Source organism: Schistocerca cancellata, chromosome 1 (genome assembly GCF_023864275.1).
Source record: "Schistocerca cancellata isolate TAMUIC-IGC-003103 chromosome 1, iqSchCanc2.1, whole genome shotgun sequence".
Classification (NCBI taxonomy): domain Eukaryota; kingdom Metazoa; phylum Arthropoda; class Insecta; order Orthoptera; family Acrididae; genus Schistocerca; species Schistocerca cancellata.
Genome location: NC_064626.1, coordinates 1,031,636,777 through 1,031,658,568, shown reverse-complemented (window position 1 = coordinate 1,031,658,568; position 21,792 = coordinate 1,031,636,777). Strand labels below are relative to the sequence as shown.

Genomic DNA, 21,792 nt, shown 5'->3' with positions numbered 1-21,792 from the left:
AAGTGCAAAATGGCTAAGCAGGGATGGCTAGAGGACAAATGTAAGGATGTAGAGGCTTATCTCACTAGGGGTAAGATAGATACTGCCTACAGGAAAATTAAAGATACCTTTGGAGATAAGAGAACCACTTGTATGAACATCAAGAGCTCAGATGGAAACCCAGTTCTAAGCAAAGAAGGGAAAGCAGAAAGGTGGAAGGAGTATACAGAGGGTCTATACAAGGGCGATGTACTTGAGGACAATATTATGGAAATGGAAGAGGATGTAGATGAAGATGAAATGGGAGATACGATACTGCGTGAAGAGTTTGACAGAGCACTGAAAGACCTGAGTCGAAACAAGGCCCCCGGAGTAGACAACATTCCATTGGAACTACTGACGGCCTTGGGAGAGCCAGTCCTGACAAAACTCTACCGTCTGGTGAGCAAGATGTATGAAACAGGCGAAATACCCTCAGACTTCAAGAAGAATATAATAATTCAAATTCCAAAGAAAGCAGGTGTTGACAGATGTGAAAATTACCGAACAATCAGTTTAATAAGCCACAGCTGCAAAATACTAACACGAATTCTTTACAGACGAATGGAAAAACTAGTAGAAGCCGACCTCGGGGAAGATCAGTTTGGATTCCGTAGAAATACTGGAACACGTGAGGCAATACTGACCTTACAACTTATCTTAGAAGAAAGATTAAGGAAAGGCAAACCTGCGTTTTTAGCATTTGTAGACTTAGAGAAATCTTTTGACAATGTTGACTGGAATACTCTCTTTCAAATTCTAAAGGTGGCAGGGGTAAAATACAGGGAGCGAAAGGCTATTTACAATTTGTACAGAAACCAGATGGCAGTTATAAGAGTCGAGGGACATGAAAGGGAAGCAGTGGTTGCGAAGTGAGTAAGACAGGGTTGTAGCCTCTCCCCGATGTTATTCAACCTGTATATTGAGCAAGCAGTAAAGGAAACAAAAGAAAAGTTCGGAGTAGGTATTAGAATCCATGGAGAAGAAATAAAAACTTTGAGGTTTGCCGATGACATTGTAGTTCTGTCAGAGACAGCAAAGGACTTGGAAGAGCAGTTGAGCGGAATGGATGGTGTCTTGAAGGGAGGATATAAGATGAACATCAACAAAAGCAAAACGAGGATAATGGAATGTAGTCGACATAAGTCGGGTGATGTTGAGGGTATTAGGTTAGGAAATGAGACACTTAAAGTAGTAAAGGAGTTTTGCTATTTGGGGAGCAAAATAACTGATGATGGTCGAGGTAGAGACAATATAAAATGTAGACTGCAATGGCAAGGAAAGCGTTTCTGAAGAAGAGAAATTTGTTAACATTGAGTATAGATTTACGTGTCAGGAAGTCGTTTATGAAAGTATTGGTATGGAGTGTAGCCATGTATGGAAGTGAAACATGGACGAAAACTAGTTTAGGCAAGAAGAGAATAGAAGCTTTCGAAATGTGGTGCTACAGAAGAATGTTTAAGATGAGATGGGTAGATCACACAACTAATGAGGAAGTATTGAATAGGATTGGGGAGAAGAGAAGTTTGTGGCACAACTTGACCAGAAGAAGGGATCGGTTGGTAGGACATGTTCTGAGGCATCAAGGGATCACAAATTTAGTATTGGAGGGCAGCGTGGAGGGTAAAAATCGTAGGGGGAGGCCAAGAGATGAATACACTAAGCAGATTCAGAAGGATGTAGGTTGCAGTAGGTGCTGGGAGATGAAGAAGCTTGCACAGGATAGAGTAGCATGGAGAGTTGCATCAAACCAGTCTCAGGACAGAAGACCACAACAACAACAACTTTAAATATTGCTGTGATGTTTGGTATGAACACTGAGAATGATCAGGATTATACCATGCAATGTGCCACGCAGTATTTTTCTGCGTTCCGTTACTACTGGAAAACAGTTGCTGTAGTAATATACATCTACGTTGTTTAGGAAACTAAGGAAACGTAACGACATCCTATATACATATATCATGCATAATAATCAAAAGAGTGAAATGGAAGCGTGCAGCACAGAGTAACATACACACAAAATATTTTATCTTTTATTTTCTTTCGGTTTAATCACAAAATTGTTTCATATTGAAACAATAACATGTAATTATACTCACCTGTGGCGAACGATAACCATTAAGCTGTGTCCGTTAGTTATTTAAATAATTCTAGTTTTTCAGACGTCCATGCGACATGATATTTACAACCATTAGATTCAATCAATGCTCTCGTTTTTTTCTAGTTGATTTGCCTTGCTTATTTGTGCATTTCATTTGCTTTTCACGTTTTTTTACTGTCCGCTGTACGATATTTCTTTTGGAGATGCACCACAAACATAACGTCAAAGAGTTTCGCATTATCACATGATCAGAATTAACAGAGCTGTTACAATTCGTAGTATTCCGTATTTATACATTTATTGAATGACAAAATTTACAGTACTGACAGCAGAAACTGATACGATGTTAACAAATGAACTACCGGTATCCATTCAAACATTTTTCGTAATGTCGTAAAGTATTATGTATCTTGTTTTATGACATATTCTACATCTTTAAGGATCGTCTCGCTATGGATCTATGGAACAAAAAGTACGTCTAACCAATGTAATGCTTCGAAAATTTATTTCATTGGGAGAATCGTGACTTTACGGAGAGGAACCTTGTCAGCACAGCGAATCGCCCACCGAATTGGCGTAGACCGTAGTTCGACGTTATCCAAAGATTCAGTCCCTTCTATGAGGCAAAAAACATCGGAGATCTGCATATTATTGATTGACCGCCGCCAGATACATCAGCTGATGACTTCTACCTCAAAATTATGGGCTCGTACATAGCCTCAAGAAGATGCAACTGTGTCTTTCACTGCTTCTTCGGGGGCACGAGTAGTTGGTTGTGTCGACTCCAGATAGTACGAAAACCTCTCTACACTCTCTGTTTGGCGAATAGGTGTCCACTATGAGCAACAGTACAAACACCCGTCAGCACCGTGGTGCTCGAAGAAGAGGGTTGGCAAGTGAACGCTTGGAATGGAAACTGGGTTAGTGGATTTGGTTGCAGGATTTGTCATATCAGATGGTCATCGTTGAAGAGTATGGAGGCGGACCAATGCGCGTTTCGGACATGCAGTCCCGCGGGCTTATCAAGGAGAGACGAGTCGTGTTTTGCGCTGTTATGATGAACCAACATGGGACGCGTCTCACAGCCATCGAAGGAAATTCAAGAGCTACGCTGTATCGGGAGTGGATCCTTTAACGTAATGCCGAGCCTTATGGTCAACGATTAGATAATGAAAGACCAACTGCTCGGCACCTTCCTCAAGGAGGCAGAAACCAACCAAAGAGAATGGACTGCAGACATGAACCAGATTTGGCCTCCTTGGGACCAGTGGAATCTGAGGCTGTCGTCGCAAGATCCCTTCTCAAACCTCGTGAAAACCTTGTAAAGAATGGGACAGACTTGAGTCATATCTCGAACACCTCGTTGAGAGCAGGTGAAGGAAGATACAAGCAGTTTACAGGACAAACTCTGCTGCAACACTGTAATGAATAACACCCAACAGCGGAGTATAACTTCACAGATCTGCAGAGCTATTCACTTTCGAACATATTGCTTTTGTTTTGGTTTTTGTTTTCGTTTTGTTGCACACTGAAGACATAATTTTTTATTTTCGTAAGTCTCGTTTTCACATTCTCCGTTCTCCTTGAATCTAAACCCACTTATTTTTAGATGTATCAAAACAACTTCTAGCAACAATAGAAGAAATTTTCCGAACCCAATCTGCGAAAATTGGAAGGATGTATGTTAATGAAAAACGCCTGAATTATATTTGTTTTATGATGACATTGTGTTTTATGGGTCTAGTTATATATTTAAAATGGAAACTGATGAATTTAGGGGAGCAACTTGGGAAAGGGGGTACAATAAGACTAAAGTATAGTGTAATCAATACATAGCAAAGAAAATTGTAAGCCGCATTACTAATTAAGTCTTAGAACGAGTTAGGAAGTTGTATACAAAACTGATGAAAACAACAACGACAATAATAGACTGGAAACCAAAAGGAGTACCTTGAAACATACAAATAGATTGCTTTAACAATTCTCATTGTGGCACTGGCAAAATACAAAAATCATTGTAAAAAGGAGAGTGGCTCGTACAGTAGTCGAGATATGCATGTTGGAATAACTACAAGAGACAGCGTGTTTGGAAAGACACGGGAAGGAAACACATAATTTTAACAGTAATGACAATGAAATGAAAGTATATGGGTCATGCATGGAGTGGATGTAAAGTGGAACAAAGAAGATCCTTCCAGGCCTGCAAGAGGTAGGAATAAACTTACAAGATGACCATTTTGAAGGTGGGTGGATGAAATTACAAAACATGTAAGGGCAGCTTTGATCCATGTACCTAATAACGAACCAAAATTGCGGGAATCTTATATCAGTTGTAGGCGACCCTATGGGATTGGTCTACTGTATGGAAACATTTATTAAAATTTCACACATCTCCAATTTCTTCTGTGATACTTTGTGGCACTATTTTGATTTCTGACTTTAAAAGTAGATAATTATCCTACAAATCCCTTTTGTTTCACTTGATCTTAAGTGATATATGTTTCGCACAGTGCAATATTTTGGTTACGAAATTTCTCATAACATTTCATTATCTATTAAATCAAGAACTATTGATATTTTTTAAATCATACTCAATTTTTATGAAAAACTGTCACATGGAGAAAATATAAAATGTTTTTATTTTGGCGATGTGGCATATACCGTAGTTTCTACAAAACTCTATTTAAGAATTATTTACTATAATACACAATTATTTTTACTTTTATAAATTATACTAATCTCAAGAGGCATGTTTTCATTATAACTGTTCACTCATGGACGCAGCAAACTGCGTACAAATGCTAATCCGACCAACTGCCTGTTCTGGAACAATCTAGAACTTGTAAATAGTCTTCACGGGTTTGCCACCGGCTTGAAGAGTCAAATCTAGAACTTGTTGCTGTAATATATCATTTAGTCACACAAGCCAAAGGATATTTAGTCTGCGTCATGGTTTCGACTTGTACAGTATTTGCCTGGATATTGAGCTGTAAGTTAGTTTTTATGCTGCGAACAGAATGTGCGTCAAGTATCACTTATTTATGTTGGAAACAGCAATTGGTATTTAAAATGCACTCGGAATATTTTACCAACTTATTGACTGAGGGCAGTAAACAGTATGAATATGTCTATGTTCGAAAGAAACACTTTAGCGACTGCAGAAAACTAGTGCCTAAATTTGTTTTGTCTACCTGGATGGGAAATAAAAGAAAGTGCGATAAAATGTGAATAAGTATCTCCACTAATGTTCGACAAACATGGACCTTAACATCAGCCCCTACACAAGAGGGAGTTGAAGCCAGAAATGCATTCACGAAATAACGTGAGTCGTGCTTGGGTAGCTCAGTTGGTAGAGCACTTGCCCGCGAAAGGCAAAGGTTCCGAGTTCGAGTCTCAGTCCGGCACACAGTTTTAATCTGCCAGGAAGTTTCATATCAGCGCACACTCCGCTGCAGAGTGAAAATCTCATTCTGGAAACATCCCCCAGGCTGTGGCTAAGCTATGTCTCCGCAATATCCTTTCTTTCAGGAGTGCTAGTTCTGCAAGGTTCGCAGGAGAGCTTCTGTTAAGTTTGGAAGGTAGGAGACGAGGTACTGACAAAAGTGAAGCTGTGAGGAAGGGGCGTGAGTCGTGCTTGGGTAGCTCAGTTGGTATAGAGCACTTGCCCGCGAAAGGCAAAGGTCCCGAGTTCGAGTCTCGGTCTGGCACACAGTTTTAATCTGCCAGGAAGTTTCATATCAGCGTACACTCCGCTGCAGAGTGAAAATCTCATTCTGGAAACATTGTATTAAATACTCTATTTAACTTCAGAATTTTTACTCTCATCTTTTTCATTCTTCTATTAACACTGATAACACACTGTTAACCCCAGATTATGCGCTACCCACATACTATAGACCTCTGACGTTACTGTTCTAGTAACAGTAGAGTTGTGTGTATGTGTCATCGATTTGTTAATATCTACCGCTGATTAGTCTTCAGCTATGGCACAACGGTTCTCATGACAATGATGCTAATCGCGAGTGTACTTAAAATTGCACCAGAAAGCTTTTACTTAACTTCTGTAGTATTAACACGGTTTATCGAGAAACAAGAGCAAACAATGTTAGATTTCTTGCTTGCTTTGTATAGTATTAAGGTAAAATCACGCCAATCTAAAATGGATGTGGAAATATATGAGACCATTCAGGAATGAGAAAGTAATTTACAAAGTCTCAAAACTGATGTTAATTCTCCCTGAACCAATCTCTGCTGGAAGTTCGCCTGTAAGTGACGGTGTCAGTAAAAAGAAATGTAAGCCGGTGACTGCATTTTGCTATCAAACTAATATGCCGTTACGAATGTAGTTAAAAAATTGACCCTCTATAAGCTATATTCCTTCGGAGAGCCCTTAAGCCTTCCAGCGATTTATCAAACTCACTCAACAGCGGAATTTGTCGGTCCAAAAGTTGGAGCAATGTGTGAAGATAGTAGAACGAGGTTTCGATGTATGAAGTCATTCGTAGGAGACTCGAAGGCTAAGATACTTTCCAGGTGTTTTGGGACATTAATTGGTCTAAGGACCTGTTGTACAGAATAGTTTACAAACGAAAAAAATTAGTATTGCTGATGGATACTGAATCTAAATCTAAAATACATATGCCGTGAATCTGAAAACGTGACAAAAATCAAGAAACCTGGTAAACATCCAGACCAAATAAATAAATTTATTGTTTCATTGCAGCTATAGTCGATACTGAATTATCAAGCAGTATAGCTCATTAATGTGAAATAAATAGGAAACACTGAAAAATATTTAGAAACAAACAGTGTAAAAGAAAAAGGTCTGACAGAAAGCAGTTGCCTAGAAGTAGAAATGTTAAAAATACAAGACTTCCAAAAGTATAGAGAGCAAGATAACAGGAGTGAAATGGTTTGAAGAAATAAAAATTTACACTTTGAAATCATGAAAGAATATTGGTTAAAAGTAAACAAATAGTGGGGTGGTACTGAAATTAATATGCTGTCCTCCGAGGTCTGTAAAGGAAGAAAATAATGATATGTATGTTAGTACCTATCCGTCCAGTTCACGGGTGCTAAAGGATTGTCACTGCCTTCCCATCATCCACTTCCATAGAAAGTCAAAAGTATTTTTTCGATTCGTTCTTATCAGTGCTTTCTGAAAATAAAAGGAAATATTAATCTAAAATCTACAACTTTTCGTGGACAACCTATTATTCTTCTTGTACGTGTATTCTTTTCAATGATTTATTCTTTTCTTGGTCCCAAGTGAGGAATCAATCTACTAGTGACCCTTGGTTGTTTTCTTCTCTGCAAGTGAATTTCGTTATCTACTGTGGCCTTTAGGGGAGATTATGGGGTGGCACTGGGTCCGAGTCGAAAAATTTTAAAGCAACCGTTCCAGTTTTGAAGACTAAAGCGCTGATGGTCCTATACTTTTCGTTTTTGAAGATAACTTACTGTCCAGCACAATCACAACAATTTCAGTACGAAATTACTGGCCATCTTCCGGTCATGAGAGGATACAATGGCGGAAATGTCAATGTTTTTGATTGATGACAATGTTGTTTCCATAGTGATGGGAAAGGACTACAGTACCCGCCTTATGACCTGAAGTCGGCCAATACTTTCGTATTGATATTGTTACGATTGTGTCGGACAACAAATTATTTTCGAAACACGCCATCACTGGTGCCTCTTAGTACGACTGAAACGACTGTCTTTCAGTTTTAATCTTATTACTTGAGAAAGTTTCCAGAATTTTATAAATATGGAATAAGCTCAATTAATGAATACAAGTAAAGGTACAATATATAAAGAGTGATCAGAAAGTTTCCGTTCGGAGGCCACACTAACCCGTTCTCTATACGTCGGTGCTTATACACCCACGTCGGAGTCGCACTGGGTTTCATATACGCTGCAGCTATGCCGTCAGATGGGTACTTTTTAATCGCCCCTTGATCAAGAAACAAGCGGGAAACATATACAAACAGAAATAAAAATTTAAAATTTGCTACACGTACGTTTAAGTGATCCACAGCGTCAACAACTGTAACTGCATTTCAGTTGTAGCACATATTCACATCCAGCGATACGTCATAATGAGCTAGTAATTCTCCCGACTTCAATTAGACTGTTTATTTGGCATAAATATGTTTACTTTCCTATACATAGTCATTACTATTATTATTATTCTTGATTATTATAATTATTTTTTGATTGTTATAATTATCATTGTACTACTTTTACAATATCTAAATTTTTTTCTGTAACATTAATACTGTATAACATGTTATATGTCCTTAATGTTCTGTAGAAACTGAAATTTGTTGAATCTGAGTATGCCTGGTTAGGTGTAAGAGAGGGCCTGAAGGCCCTAATCTTGCCAGGTAAAATAAATGCATAAATAAATAAATAAATAATTTCTGTAATTGTTAAATAATACCTCTTTCTTTCGCAGGTTCCTGGTTGCGGATCATGGGCTCCGAGAGGTCTTTGCTGACGATGTTGATAAGTGGTATAGTCCTGCTCCAAGGTAATTAATTCACACCACTGATTACATTATATAGACTAGGTATTTTTATGTTGGATGTTTCGTCAGTTCTTTCTGTTTTGTGAAACGTTAAATCAAACACATAGACAAATCATGCGGTAATCCAACTTAGCCTCCTTCATACAACCACGTGCCTTCTACAGAGAGCAGCACAGGGCGAGATGGTGTAATGGTTGGACAATGGACTCGTTTTCGCGAGTGTGGCAGTTCAAATCCCCTTGAGGGCATCCAGATTCAGGTTTTCAGTCATTTCCCTAATGCAGATGGTTCCTTTGCAAGAGCACGGTCGATTATCTGAGCTTCTGATCCGTCTCGAATGACGTCGTAATCGACGGGATTTTAGACACTATTCTTCTTTTCTTCCTTCGTCCATAAAGTACGGCCAATGGACCATCTAATTTACCCTGAATTGCGATTTATATTATTTAAACATATAAAAAAATTAAGAACTTTGACATTTATAGGGATTTTCTGGGAATGTAGTTGCAATAGGGAAACTACACTTCCTGAACAGTCTTAAGAAAGTAAACTTTCCGCGCGAAGACTCGGTTAATTACTCCACATTCGGCAGTATACGCCGTATGAAATAATTATGAAATTGTATATTTTTTACAATGTTAGGTAAACCTGTCTAACAGGAGTGCGCTAGTCGACTTTGACCATCGGAAATCTGAAGAGTGCTAGAAAACTATATCTGCAACTGTCAAGTAGCAGTGTTCCTAGACTTAAAAAAAGGTACCGTTCGGTCGACAGAGAAGTGTTATTTAAGTTACTCATAGAAATCTGAGTGGACGTGGAAACAACGGAAATTATGAAATAGACGCTAACGAGAACCCGTTTTAAGGTAAAATTTATGGAGTAGGTCTCCAAGGAGTTTAACATTAAATTAGGTGTCAGGCGGCGTGATGCACTGTCTCTGCTTCCCTTCAGTTGTGTTTTGGATATCATCCATGGACAGGAAAAAGCACTATACAGCAAATTGCTTCCAAACGATGCGCTTTGGAGGATCCAAAAGTGGTACGAAGATTAGCTGACCTGCATTCGATGATCATTCCGCGGTCCTCCCTGTGAACACGAGCACGACTGCCGAGCAGATATATATTCTAAAACAATAATAAGAAAAAGATTGGCTTCAATTTTTCTTTCAGAAAAAATTACAAGCATCAAAGCACGATAACAAGACACAATGAGACAGAAATAATTGACACCTTTAAATATTTTGGTGAAGTAGTACAACTGAAAACTGCTATAGAAATTCCAACAATACTTTGCGATAAAAGATGTCCAGTAATTTTTGTAGGACACACTCTCTACACAAGAGAGAAAGGCGAGCTAAACTAAGGCACCGAGACACTGCAGTTAAAGTAGTGTTTTTAGATGCTAGTGAATGCCTCCGAATGATAGGAATGTGAAGACTAAGGCAAGCCGAGTAATTCAACACAAACATCTACCACGAAGTAATGGATCCAAAGACCGTGAATTGACAGCGGAGATTACAAGAAAGGAAAGATATCAGGATAATGAAAGATTAATCGAGCCTATTAGGAAAAGAAGACTGAAATTTACGGACATTTGTTAAGTTGAATAAAGAAAGGCTATTATAAGAAATTTTCAATGTACCTGACCCAAAGTTTTGGACAAATGGTTCGAAGATGTGAGAAGTGATATTGAACGGTGTGAATTGAATTGAGGTGACATCTCATTTCGGTGAAAGTAAATTCAGTGACTAACAACTTTAGAAATTTCCATGACCAACAGCAACAAAATAGCGGGTGGAAAGAATAAAGAAGACAGACTGCCAGAGAAAGAATTCTAAGATTTTGGGCTGCAAAGAAGGCTTCGGGTATTGCGTATTGGGCATCTATCTTTGTCTCTAACGGCCGTTGTCGAATTGCTAGAGTTCTGGAGGTATGCGGCAGCAAATATCTAAGCACGGATCACGCAGTTCCCCTAGATTACGGTAGACGGTTCGTTGGCGTGGAGTAGCCAACATGACATTGTCCCGGAAGTGTTCCCTTACCTTCGGATCAGGTGAATTGGTTGACCAGTACGTCAACACGATTTCACTACCATGCACCATGAACAACTGTAGTATAATTCTGCCTATGTAAGCCGGCCGGAGTGGTCTAGCGGTTCTAGGCGCTACAGTGTGGAACCGTGCGACCACTACGGTCGCAGGTTCGAATCCTGCCTAGGGCATGGCTGTGTGTGATGTCCTTAGGTTAGTTAGGTTTAAGTAGTTCAAAGTTCTAGGGGACTGATGACCTCAGAAGTTAAGTCCCATAGTGCTCAGAGCCATTTGAACCATCTGCCTATGTAAAACGGATAGTTATCCTGTTGGAAAATGCCATCGCTATCGCGGAAGATATCAAGCACGAAAACATGCAGGTAGTTCGTGATAAAGTCCACAGATGTCGTGCTGCTTTCGGTTACTATATCAGGTCCAATTGAGGGAAAGGTGAACGTCCCCCACAGCAACTGTCCTCAACAGTCTGGATTAGTGTCGTGGTCATGTGTCGAGCCGTCGTTCGTTAGGATGACCTGGTGTAATAAGAAACGTGATTGGACCTGCACCAGCCTGTACTCTACCGTCAGATCAGCCACAGATCGCCGGGTATCCTACTTTACAGAGCAGGCAAGCTCCGACCTCCACATTCTGTGATGAGGCATGGTCGTCAAACACCTGGTTTCCTACTCGTGATTTTACCGTACTTCAACAGCTTTTCACAGATGCTCACGACATTAGAACTCTAATATCGACCAGATCCGCCGTTTAGGAGACTAATTTCTTTGGCGCTAAGGCATAAGAATCTGCCGTCAAAGTCGATTACATCAGCGAATTTTCCCATTTGCGGCTCTTAACACAATGACTGCCGTGATGAAATTTGGACCATGCGTTGCTATACCACATTGAAATCACGACTATTACTTCTCAAGCGAAATTGATTTTTTTGCATCAGATGTCTTCTTTTGAACATGTAGAATTAAGTTACTTGATAAAATGTCAATTTATGACTGATCTGGACTGATAACAGGCGTGAGCCATATATGGCTCACGTGGCTCAACAACAACATTTTAATACAATTATTATCTGTGGCCACATGAACCACATGTGGCTCACACGATTTTAAACCACATAGGTATAAAAAAATCGTTTTTCAAGAAATGATTCAGACACTTAGTTTATTTGATTATATTAGAAACATATAATATTGTTTACAATTTTTTTACTTAGTCTGACAAAGTTCATGAATAAAGATTTTAGAATATTCTACTTCTTCAACACAGCATTGTCAATGTCACTAAAACACTCGTTGCACGTAAAACTGTCTCATTTATTGCATTTAGTACACACCCTCTTCACTTTATAGGCAGCATCGTTTCTTCCTTCTGTTCTTCGCAGGCGTTTATAACAGCCCAAATATCATCTTTGACTGCTCTGCTTTGGTCCCTCTACTGTCACAAGGCGACGGCTGTTATCTTCGTGGAACGGTTGTAGTGTTCAAAAATGGCTCTGAGCGCATTCGACCGTTGAACGTTGAGCGTGCCGAGTTTCTGACTTCAGAGAGTGGATAACACATTGGGAATTCTTTCCGAATGTGCAGAGCAATATCTAGCATGTCAGATATGCTGAACGTGCGGCTGAACGTTGACCAATGAGATGCCAGAACGTCACCTACGTCACTTGCACGCCATTTTCCTTCGGTGCAGAGTTTGAAAATTGGAGAGCTCGAAAATCCCCGTTAATTGTATGATTCATTGTAAAAAAAGGACAAGAAACGTCATATTCGTGGTAAAAGAATTATTGTAAATTACATATTATGAGAATCGGCCATTTAAAATCAACAGCATGATTAGCGTCGATTAAAAATGCGATGTTCTTGATACAATTTGTTATAATTAAGTTTCAATTATTAATATAGCTACAGTTAGAGCTTTCAGGGAACGGTAACAAGGTAGATACACTCTAGCAGAATACTAGATGTCGGTAGTGTACTGGGTAACTTTACTGTTTCGTAGCGAGCATTTGAAGAGTACGTGGTTCGCGCTCGACTTATCCCAATTTTTTTTCTTCTGACCTTCGCTTTTTAATATGTTCTGATTAGTTTGATATTAGGTTCTGATTAGTTTGATATAAGTATATTCTATAATATTCGATGTAATGAAAGTGCAAGGGCTCTCTTTTTGTGGAGTGAGTTTGTTCGATTGGCTTAATCTATAGGGCACCTTGCACAAGTTGCAATAAGATATTTTGTCATGTTTTTTCTTTTAAGTCTTGTAATTCACATGTAGAGATTCTGCTGCTGACTGGGAACAGTTATCAAATAAAAATGGCCTTAGGGTTTTACTAGAAAGTAAGAATGGCTCTGATCACTAAGGGACTTAACTTCTGAGGTCATCAGTCCACTAGAACTTAGAACTACTTAAACCTAACTAACTTAAGGACATCACACACACCCATGCCCGAGGCAGGATTCGAACCTGCGACCGTAGGGGTCGCGCGGTTTCAGACTGTAGCGCCTAGAACCGCTCGGCCACCCGGGCCGGCAGTGAGAATGATGAAATAATTTTTATCTGATGTGGAGAACTATGGTAAATTTGTATCGCACTGTTTGTAATGGAACTTTTATAAGCCGATGTCCTAACTGACTGGACGTGGTATTTCCCTTTTTGCCTTATAATATTTTCGCCGATATTTAAGCTTTTATTTACGTATACAATAGGCAGAACAACCTAACTAGCGTATGGACAAGGGAGAAAAACACGTTTTAATAGAGCTAATATGGGAATTTTGCGCCCGTCCATTTCGTACACAGTGTGATTTACGACCAGATGCAGCCGACAACTGCCTCTGGAGCGCGTTGCGATTGCGTATACCACGATGGGGCCCACGTATCGTTTGCACAAGTCACACCGTTTCTGAGTGCTCAGCAGCACTTTGAACTCGGCACGCTGAACTTTGACATTCGACACCACGGTCTGTGTCCTTCATTCTCATTTTCATCATCATTGACTCGCAAGTCGCCGATGTGGCGTCAACTAAAGAGGACTTGCAATATTGCGGCAGAACTCCCCCGCATGGGGCCCCCAGGCCAACAATGCCGTACGATCAATTCATTTCACTAGATTGATTCTGCCTATTTGCTTTGCTTCCGACTTAGGTAGCCCACAACAACACCAGGCGATATTGAGTCTCTTAGTGTACAGCGAACACACCCTCTACCTTACCTTCATTGACCTTGAAAAGGCTTTCGACTCTGTCAGTCGAAGAGTCATGTGGGATACTCTTGCAAAATATGGCATTCCAACAAAGATTATTAACATCATCAAGGAAATGGCATGAAGTCTATGAATGCCAAGTACTACATAATGGAGAAGTCACAGAGCCTTTCCAAGTTAATTCGGGAGTACGACAAAAGGTGTATTCTTTCGCCAACACTATTTCTTTTTGTGTTGGACCATGTGATGAAGAGAGTGACGGGGGGACGGAAGAGAGGTGTACAATGGGGGATGCGGGATAGGCTCGAAGATCTAGATTTCGCAGACGACATTTGCTTAATGGAACAACGATATCGAGACATCGAATAGAAACTGGCCAGGTTACAGAAAGAGGCGGAAGTTGCAGGCCTCAAGATAAATGTTCGCAAAACTAAAGAAATGCGGATGAATTCGACCATCACGAATAGGCTGGCCATTAATGGATAGGACGTAGAACAGGTCCAATCTTTCCTCTATCTCGGAAGTATAGTCACGACTACAGGAGGCGCTGAGGAGGACGTCCGTAGTCGCATCCGCAAAGCAAATGGTGCATTTGTACAACTGTACCCTGTCTGGAGAAATAGGAACATCTCAAAGAAGACTTTTCAATAGCAATGTGAAGGCTGTTCTGTTGTATGGTTGAGAAACTTTGAAGGTGACTAACCACATCAAAAACCACATCCAAGTTTTTATCAGTCGCTGTCCCCGGCGTATTTTAAATGTGAGATGGCCTGATATATAATGACAAATGAAGATCTTTGGAGAGAGACAAATCAGCAACCAATAAATATAGAAATCAAAGAAAGAAAATGGAACTGGATTGGGCATACATTGAGGAGACCAGATGGAGCTATTAAAGGATGGCTTTGGATTGGAACCCTCAAGAAGTAAGAAAACGTGGTCGTCCCAAGCAGACGACTAAAAGGACGATCGAGAGAGAAGCCGCATAGGATGGGAAAATCTGGAATGAAGCGAAGAGACTTGCTAGAAATCGCACCAGGTGGAGGAATTCCGTCACAGCTCTATGTTCCAGGGGGAGCGACAGGAACTAAGTAAGTAAGTAAGTAAGTAAGTAAGTAAGTGTACAGCGGTCATACCGTTTTGGCTCATCAGTGTATGCTATTTGACCAAAAGTATCTGGACACCTATTAGTCGATTTTAAAATGGGACGTGCCCACTCTTCGTCTTTATGACGGCCTGAATTCTGCTGGGAACAATTTCAACGAGGTTCCTCAACGTCTGTGGAGGAATGAGAGCCCATTCTTCCTCAGCAGCAGAGACCCGAGTACGTAATGATGTCCGACGCAGGGGTCAGCAGCGAAGTCGACTTTCTAACTCATCCTAAAGGTATTGCGCTCCGGTGGGGAACCCGGCAACCCAATCCATGTCAGGAATTGCGAAAGAAAAAGAGCCTTGGTGGCTGGGGAAATCATGCTATTAGTGACGTGTTTCGCTCCTCTGGGGCCTCATCAGCAAATTTTAATATACTACAAAATTTGCATTCGGCGCATCTGTGAGGACGGTTGTGTGTGCCTTAAACAAAACTTAGTTAAAAAAGTAATTTCAACTGACTCCATAATTTTTTTATGAAAGAATAAATCGCTATTTGACATATAGTACTGTATTTTCCTTCTATACTGTCTAGATTTAGGCTTTTATCCCTTTATCGAGTACAATACTAAAGTTCTTAGAACATTAATACGTCGTATCCGGTAAATTCAGTCCAAAGCAAGTAAACAAGACTAGCATATGCCTTTCAGATGTAACTGCTTCGTACCTGCTTCGGACTGACTTTACAGATATGGCGTGTTAATGATCTAAGAACTTTTAGTATTGTAGTCGATAATGGCATGATAGAATTTTGCACAGAGCACAACTTAATCATAGCTAACACTTGGTTCAAGAATCATGAAAGAAGGTTGTATACATGGAAGAAGCCTGGAGATACTAGAAGGTATCAGATACATTATATAATGGTAAGACAGAGATTTAGGAACCACGTTTTAAATTGTAAGACATTTCCAGGGGCAGATGTGGACTCTGATCACAATCTATTGGTTATGAACTGTAGATTAAAACTGAAGAAACTGCAAAAAGGTGGGAATTTAAGGAGATGGGACCTGGATAAACTGACTAAACCAGAGGTTGTACAGAGTTTCAGGGAGAGCATAAGGGAACAATTGACAGGAGTGGGGGAAAGAAATACAGTAGAAGAAGAATGGGTAGCTTTGAGAGATGAAGTAGTGAAGGCAGCAGAGGACCTAGTAGGTAAAAAGACGAGGACTAGTAGACATCCTTGGGTAACAGGAGAAATCTTGAATTTAATTAATGAAAGGAGAAAATATAAAAATGCAGTGAATGAAGCAGGCAAAATGGAATACAAACGTCTCAAAAATGAGATCGACAGGAAGTGCAAAATGGCTAAGGAGGCATGGCTAGAGGACAAATGTAAGGATGTAGAGGGTTATCTCGCTAGGGGTAAGATAGATACTGCCTACAGGAAGATTAAAGAGACCTTTGGAGAAAAGAGAACCACTCGTATGAATATCAAGAGCTCAGATGGAAACCCAGTTCTAAGCAAAGAAGGGAAAGCAGAAAGGTGGAGGGAGTATACAGAGGATCTATACAAGGGCAATGTACTTGAGGACAATATTATGGAAATGAAAGAGGATGTAGATGAAGATGAAATGGGAGGTACGATACTGCGCGAAGAGTTTGACAGAGCACTGAAAGACCTGAGTCGAAACAAGGCCCCGGGAGTAGACAACATTCCATTAGAACTACTGACGGCCTTGGGAGACCCAGTCCTGACAAAACTATACCATCTGGTGAGCAAGATGTATACCCTCAGACTTCAAGAAGAATATTATAATTCAAATTCCAAAGAAAGCAGGTGTTGACAGATGTGACAATTACCGAACAATTAGTTTAATAAGTCACGGATGCAAAATACTAATACGAATTCTCTACAGACGAATGGAAAAACTGGTAGAAGCCGACCTCGGGGAAGATCAGTTTGGATTCCGTAGAAATATTGGAACACGTGAAGCAATACTGACCCTACGACTTATTAGCTAGATTAAGGAAAGGAAAACCTACGTTTCTACCATTTGTAGAGTTAGAGAAATCGTTTGACAATGTTGACTGGAGTACTCTCTTTCTAATTCTGAAAGTGATGGGGGTAAAATACAGGGAGCGAAAGGCTATTTACAATTTGTACAGAAACCAGATAGCAGTTATAAGAGTTGAGGGACATGAAAGGGGAGCAGTGGTTGGGAAGGGAGTGAGACAGGGTTGCAGCCTATCCCCAATGTTATTCAATCTGTATATTGAGCAAGCAGTGAAGGAAACAAAAGAAAAGTTCGGAGTAGGTATTAAAATCCGTGGAGAAGAAATAAAAATGTTGAGGTTCGCCGATGACATTGGAATTCTGTCAGAGACATCAAAGGACTTGGAAGAGCAGTTGAACGGAATGTACAGTGTCATGAAAGGAGGGTATAAGATGAACATCAAAAAAAGCAAAACGAGGATAATGGAATGTAGTCGAATTAAGTCGGGTGATGCTGAGGGAATTAGATCAGGAAATGAAACTCTTAAAGTAGTAAAGGAGTTTTGCTATTTGGGGAGCAAAATAACTGATGATGGTCGAGGTAGAGACGATATAAAATGTAGACTGGCAATGGCAAGGAAAGCGTTTCTGAAGAAGACAAATTTGTTAAAATCGAGTATAGACTTAAGAGTCAGGAAGTCGTTTCTGAAAGTATTGGTATGGAGTGTGCCATGTATGGAAGTGAAACATGGACGAAAACTAGTTTAGACAAGAAGAGAATAGAAGCTTTCGAAATGTTTTGCTACAGAAGAATGTTGAAGATGAGATGGGTAGATCACACAACTAATGAGGAGCTATTGAATAGGATTGGGGACAAGATAAGTTTGTGGCACAACTTGACTAGAAGAAGGGATCGGTTGGTAGGACATGTTCTGAGGCATCAAGGGATCACCAATTTAGTATTGGAGGGCAGCGTGGAGGGTAAAAATCGTAGAGGGAGACCAAGAGATGAATACACTAAACAGATACAGAAGGATGTAGGTTGCAGTAGGTACTGGGAGATGAAGAAGCTTGCACAGGATAGAGTAGCATGGAGAGCTGCATCAAACCAGCCTCAGGACTGAAGACCACAACAACAACAACAATGGCATAAAAGCCGAAATGCGTACAGTACAGAAGAAAAATACAGAACTATACAGTGAAATGGCGGTTTGTTCTTTCCAAAAATACTGCATGACGGTGGCTCTGCACCATCGAAAACGTTTTTGACTCTGCAGAGTTTAAGGTACACAAACTGTCCCCACAAATGTGACGAATGTAAATTTTTCAGCATGTTAAAACTCACCAGAAGGGCGAAGCGCGTTGATGAAATATTTCGCCTTCAACTAAGATTGTTTTTCTTTCGAAGTACTACCCACAGTTGCCGCACCAGATACGCCATGGAGTGGGAACAGTTGTAAATATCAGCAATACTATTTCACGGATGCTGTTTTATGACAGGGAGCATTGTAATGCTAATGCATTCGCGGTCTCCGAACTGATGCTCTACTGTACAAAGTACGCAGTTCATTAAATTGTGTTCGTATTCTTCCGCATTTAGCATTTTCTTAAGCGCGATAATGCGACGACATCTTAACAGCTGCAAGCCGTAACACCACCTCCTTCGTTCTTCACTGCTGGTACTACACATGATGGTCGGTAACGTACTCCAGGCATCCACGAAACCCAAACATCTTCATCGGATTGCCACAGATTATAGCGCGATTTATGACTCCAAACCACTCGTATCCAGTCATGCACTGTCCAGCGACGTCTTCCTTGGCACCACATCAAGCGTCACTTGGTACTGATTACACAAATGCGTGCCTTATGATGATACGTTCGGCGATTTTACACCATTCTTCGTAACTCCTTATTCACAATGTGTCTGATGGACTGCTAGCACTTTGGAATTCACGAGTGATTCATACCGCGGATTTCATGCGATTTTTTACTGCCACCATCCGCAATGCTCTATACACATTAAATGTATTTACAATTGCGAATAAGGGCAACCATCAGCTGTAGAATGGAATGACGACAATGAAAATTTGTGCCGGACCGGGACTCGAACCCGGATTTCCCGCTTATTGGGATCGGTCGCCTTACCATTTGGCTATCTGTGCACGACTCACCACCAGCCCGAAACTCCCATACGTCATCAACCATGCGTCTACGACCTGTACTCGTACATCCATTACGTATATACCCGCCCAGGTCCGATCTTGTACATGAAAGTCGCTTGCACAGTATCGGCAGATAAATACGATATTCACTGTGTGTGTTTTTTTCTGATGTGCATCGTAATCAGAATAACACAGGCACTGCAATATCGTGTATATCTGCAATGCTCGTCGTGCCCCCTCCATCAGTACATGTGGTCTTCCTGGTCTTATTTTAACTGTGGTTATTCCCTCGGGCTTTCACTTCACAGTCACGTCGTCAACAGTAGACCTGATCAGTTTTAGAAGAGTTCAAATGTCTCTGATGAAATTATTACTGAGGTATCAACAGCAAACTTGCAAAATTTGATGAGACTTGAAATGTCCGTGATGGAATTATTAGTTAAGTGACATTCAGCCATTATTCCGCGTTCTTTGTCAGTAAGCTCTCTTGACCGATCCATCCTGCTGTTACTGCTTCCCTATTGACAACGCAATTATCCCCTCCCATCCCCTTCTCCTTTAATACTGGCGGGTCTGCCTCTCGTGGTATCTAGTAGTTACTTCCGTATTACCTAGAGTTGTCTGCATACTTTTGATCAGATAGTGTATATTGCAGAATGCACTAAGGTGACAAAAGTCATGACACACTTCCGAGTATCGTGTTGGAGCTCCTTTCGCGCCAGCCGTTGTGGAAGTGCGGTTCTAGGCGCTTCAGTCCGGAACCGCGCTGCTGTTGCGGTCGCAGGTTCGAATCCTGCCTCGGGCATCGATGTGTGTGATGTCCTTAGGTTAGTTAGGTTTAAGTAGTTCTAAGTCTACGGGACTGATAACCTCAGTTGTTAAGTCCCATAGTGCTCAGAGGCATCTGAACCATTATTTGAACTCCGTTTTCCCGGCGTAGTGCAGCAACTCGACGTGGCATGGACTCAACAAGTCATTGGAAGTGCCCTACAGAAATGTTGAGCCATGCTGCCTCTACAGCCGTCCATACTTGCGAAACTGCTGCCGGTGCAGAATTTTGTGCACGAACTGACCTATCGATTATGCCCTATAAATGTTCAATGAGGTTCATGTCGGTCTATCTGGGTGGCCAAATCATCCACTCGAACTGTCCAGAATGTTCTTCAAACCAATTGCGAACAATTATAGCTCAGTGACATGACGCAGATTTCCATCGTTGTTTGGGAACATGAAGTCCATGAAGGGCTACAAATGGTTATTTTCAGTAAATGATCCGTTGAGTTGGATCAGAGGACCCAGTCCATTAGATATAAGCAAAGTGCACACCATTATAGAGCCACCACCAACTTGTATGGTGCCTTTTTGTCAATTTGAGTCCATGGCTTCGTGGGGTCTGCGCCACAATCGAACTCTACCATCTGCTCTTACCACCTGAAATCGAGACTCATCTGACCAGATCATGGTTTTCCGGTAGTCTAGAGTCCAACGGATATGGTCACGAGCGGAAGAAATGCGCTACAGGCGATGTCGTGCTGTTAGCAAAGGCACCCGTGTCGGTCGTCTGCTGCCATAGCCCGTTAACATCAAATTTCGCCTCATCGTCATAACGTGTACTTCGTCGAACGTCCCACATTGATTTCTACCCTTGTTTAACGATGTGTTGCTTGTCTGTTAACACTAACAACTCTACGCAAACACTGCTTTGTCCTTGGTGAGAGGCAATGCTTGAAATCTGGTTTTGTAGGTACACTCTTGACAGTGTGGATCTCGGAATACTGAATTTCCTGATTTCTGAAATGAAATATCTCATGCGTCTAGCACCAACTACCATTCCGCGTTCAATCTGTTAATTACCGTTATGTGGCCATGATCACGTCAGAAATCTTTTCACATGAATCACCTGGGTACAGACAGCTGCCGGCCGGGGTGGCCGAGCCGTTCTAGGTGCTACAGTCTGGAACCGCACGACCGCTACGGTCGCAGGTTCGAATCCTGCCCCGGGCATGGATGTGTGTGATGTCCTTAGGTTAGTTAGGTTTAATTAGTTCTAAGTTCTAGGCGACTGATGACCTCAGAAGTTAAGTCGCATAGTGCTCAGAGCCATTTGAACCATTTGAACCCATAGTGCTCAGAGCCATTTGAACTATTTTCAACAGACAGCTGCGCCAATGCACTGTCCTTTTATACCTTGTGTGCGAGACACTACTGCCATCTGTATATGTGCATATCTCTATCCCATGGCTTTTGTCATATCAATATAGACTCAGCTTACAGCTGTCAGCGATTTACTTTTTAATTTGGGAATCTGCTGAAAAAAAAAAAAACTCTGCACGTATTTAATTCTGATATTACATTCAGAGTGTCATATATGTTGAGCACGGACTCTCTGCTTACGCATACAATCTTGATTAACTAGTTTCTAAATAGTATTCTTTTGACTGTTTTAGCTTCTCTTTGTGGCTTGGCGAGCCATTGATGCCCTGGGAGAGCCGAAAGCTTTAGTGTACCGCCGATGAAGTCCTGACAACACCGCCAAACCGTGCGTGCACACAAATCCTCCCAAAACCCGCCGGCTGCCGGCCGAGCGGTTGCCAAGAGATAAGGCCGGCGCACGGTGGTTGCCTATCTGTGTAGAAAGTCGCG

The 21,792-nt window shown here is 41.0% G+C and overlaps 1 protein-coding gene across 1 annotated transcript in view; it reads left to right on the top strand.

Annotated features, from left to right (window-relative positions):
- LOC126162857 (uncharacterized) overlaps nucleotides 1–21,792 on the top strand; it is a 103,959-nt gene that overhangs the window by 12,317 nt on the left and 69,850 nt on the right. The window contains exon 2 of the mRNA XM_049919637.1: nucleotides 8,583–8,657. Within this exon, the coding sequence (XP_049775594.1) occupies nucleotides 8,600–8,657 (58 nt within the window). The 5' untranslated portion in view covers nucleotides 8,583–8,599. The remainder of the gene's footprint in view (nucleotides 1–8,582; nucleotides 8,658–21,792) is intronic.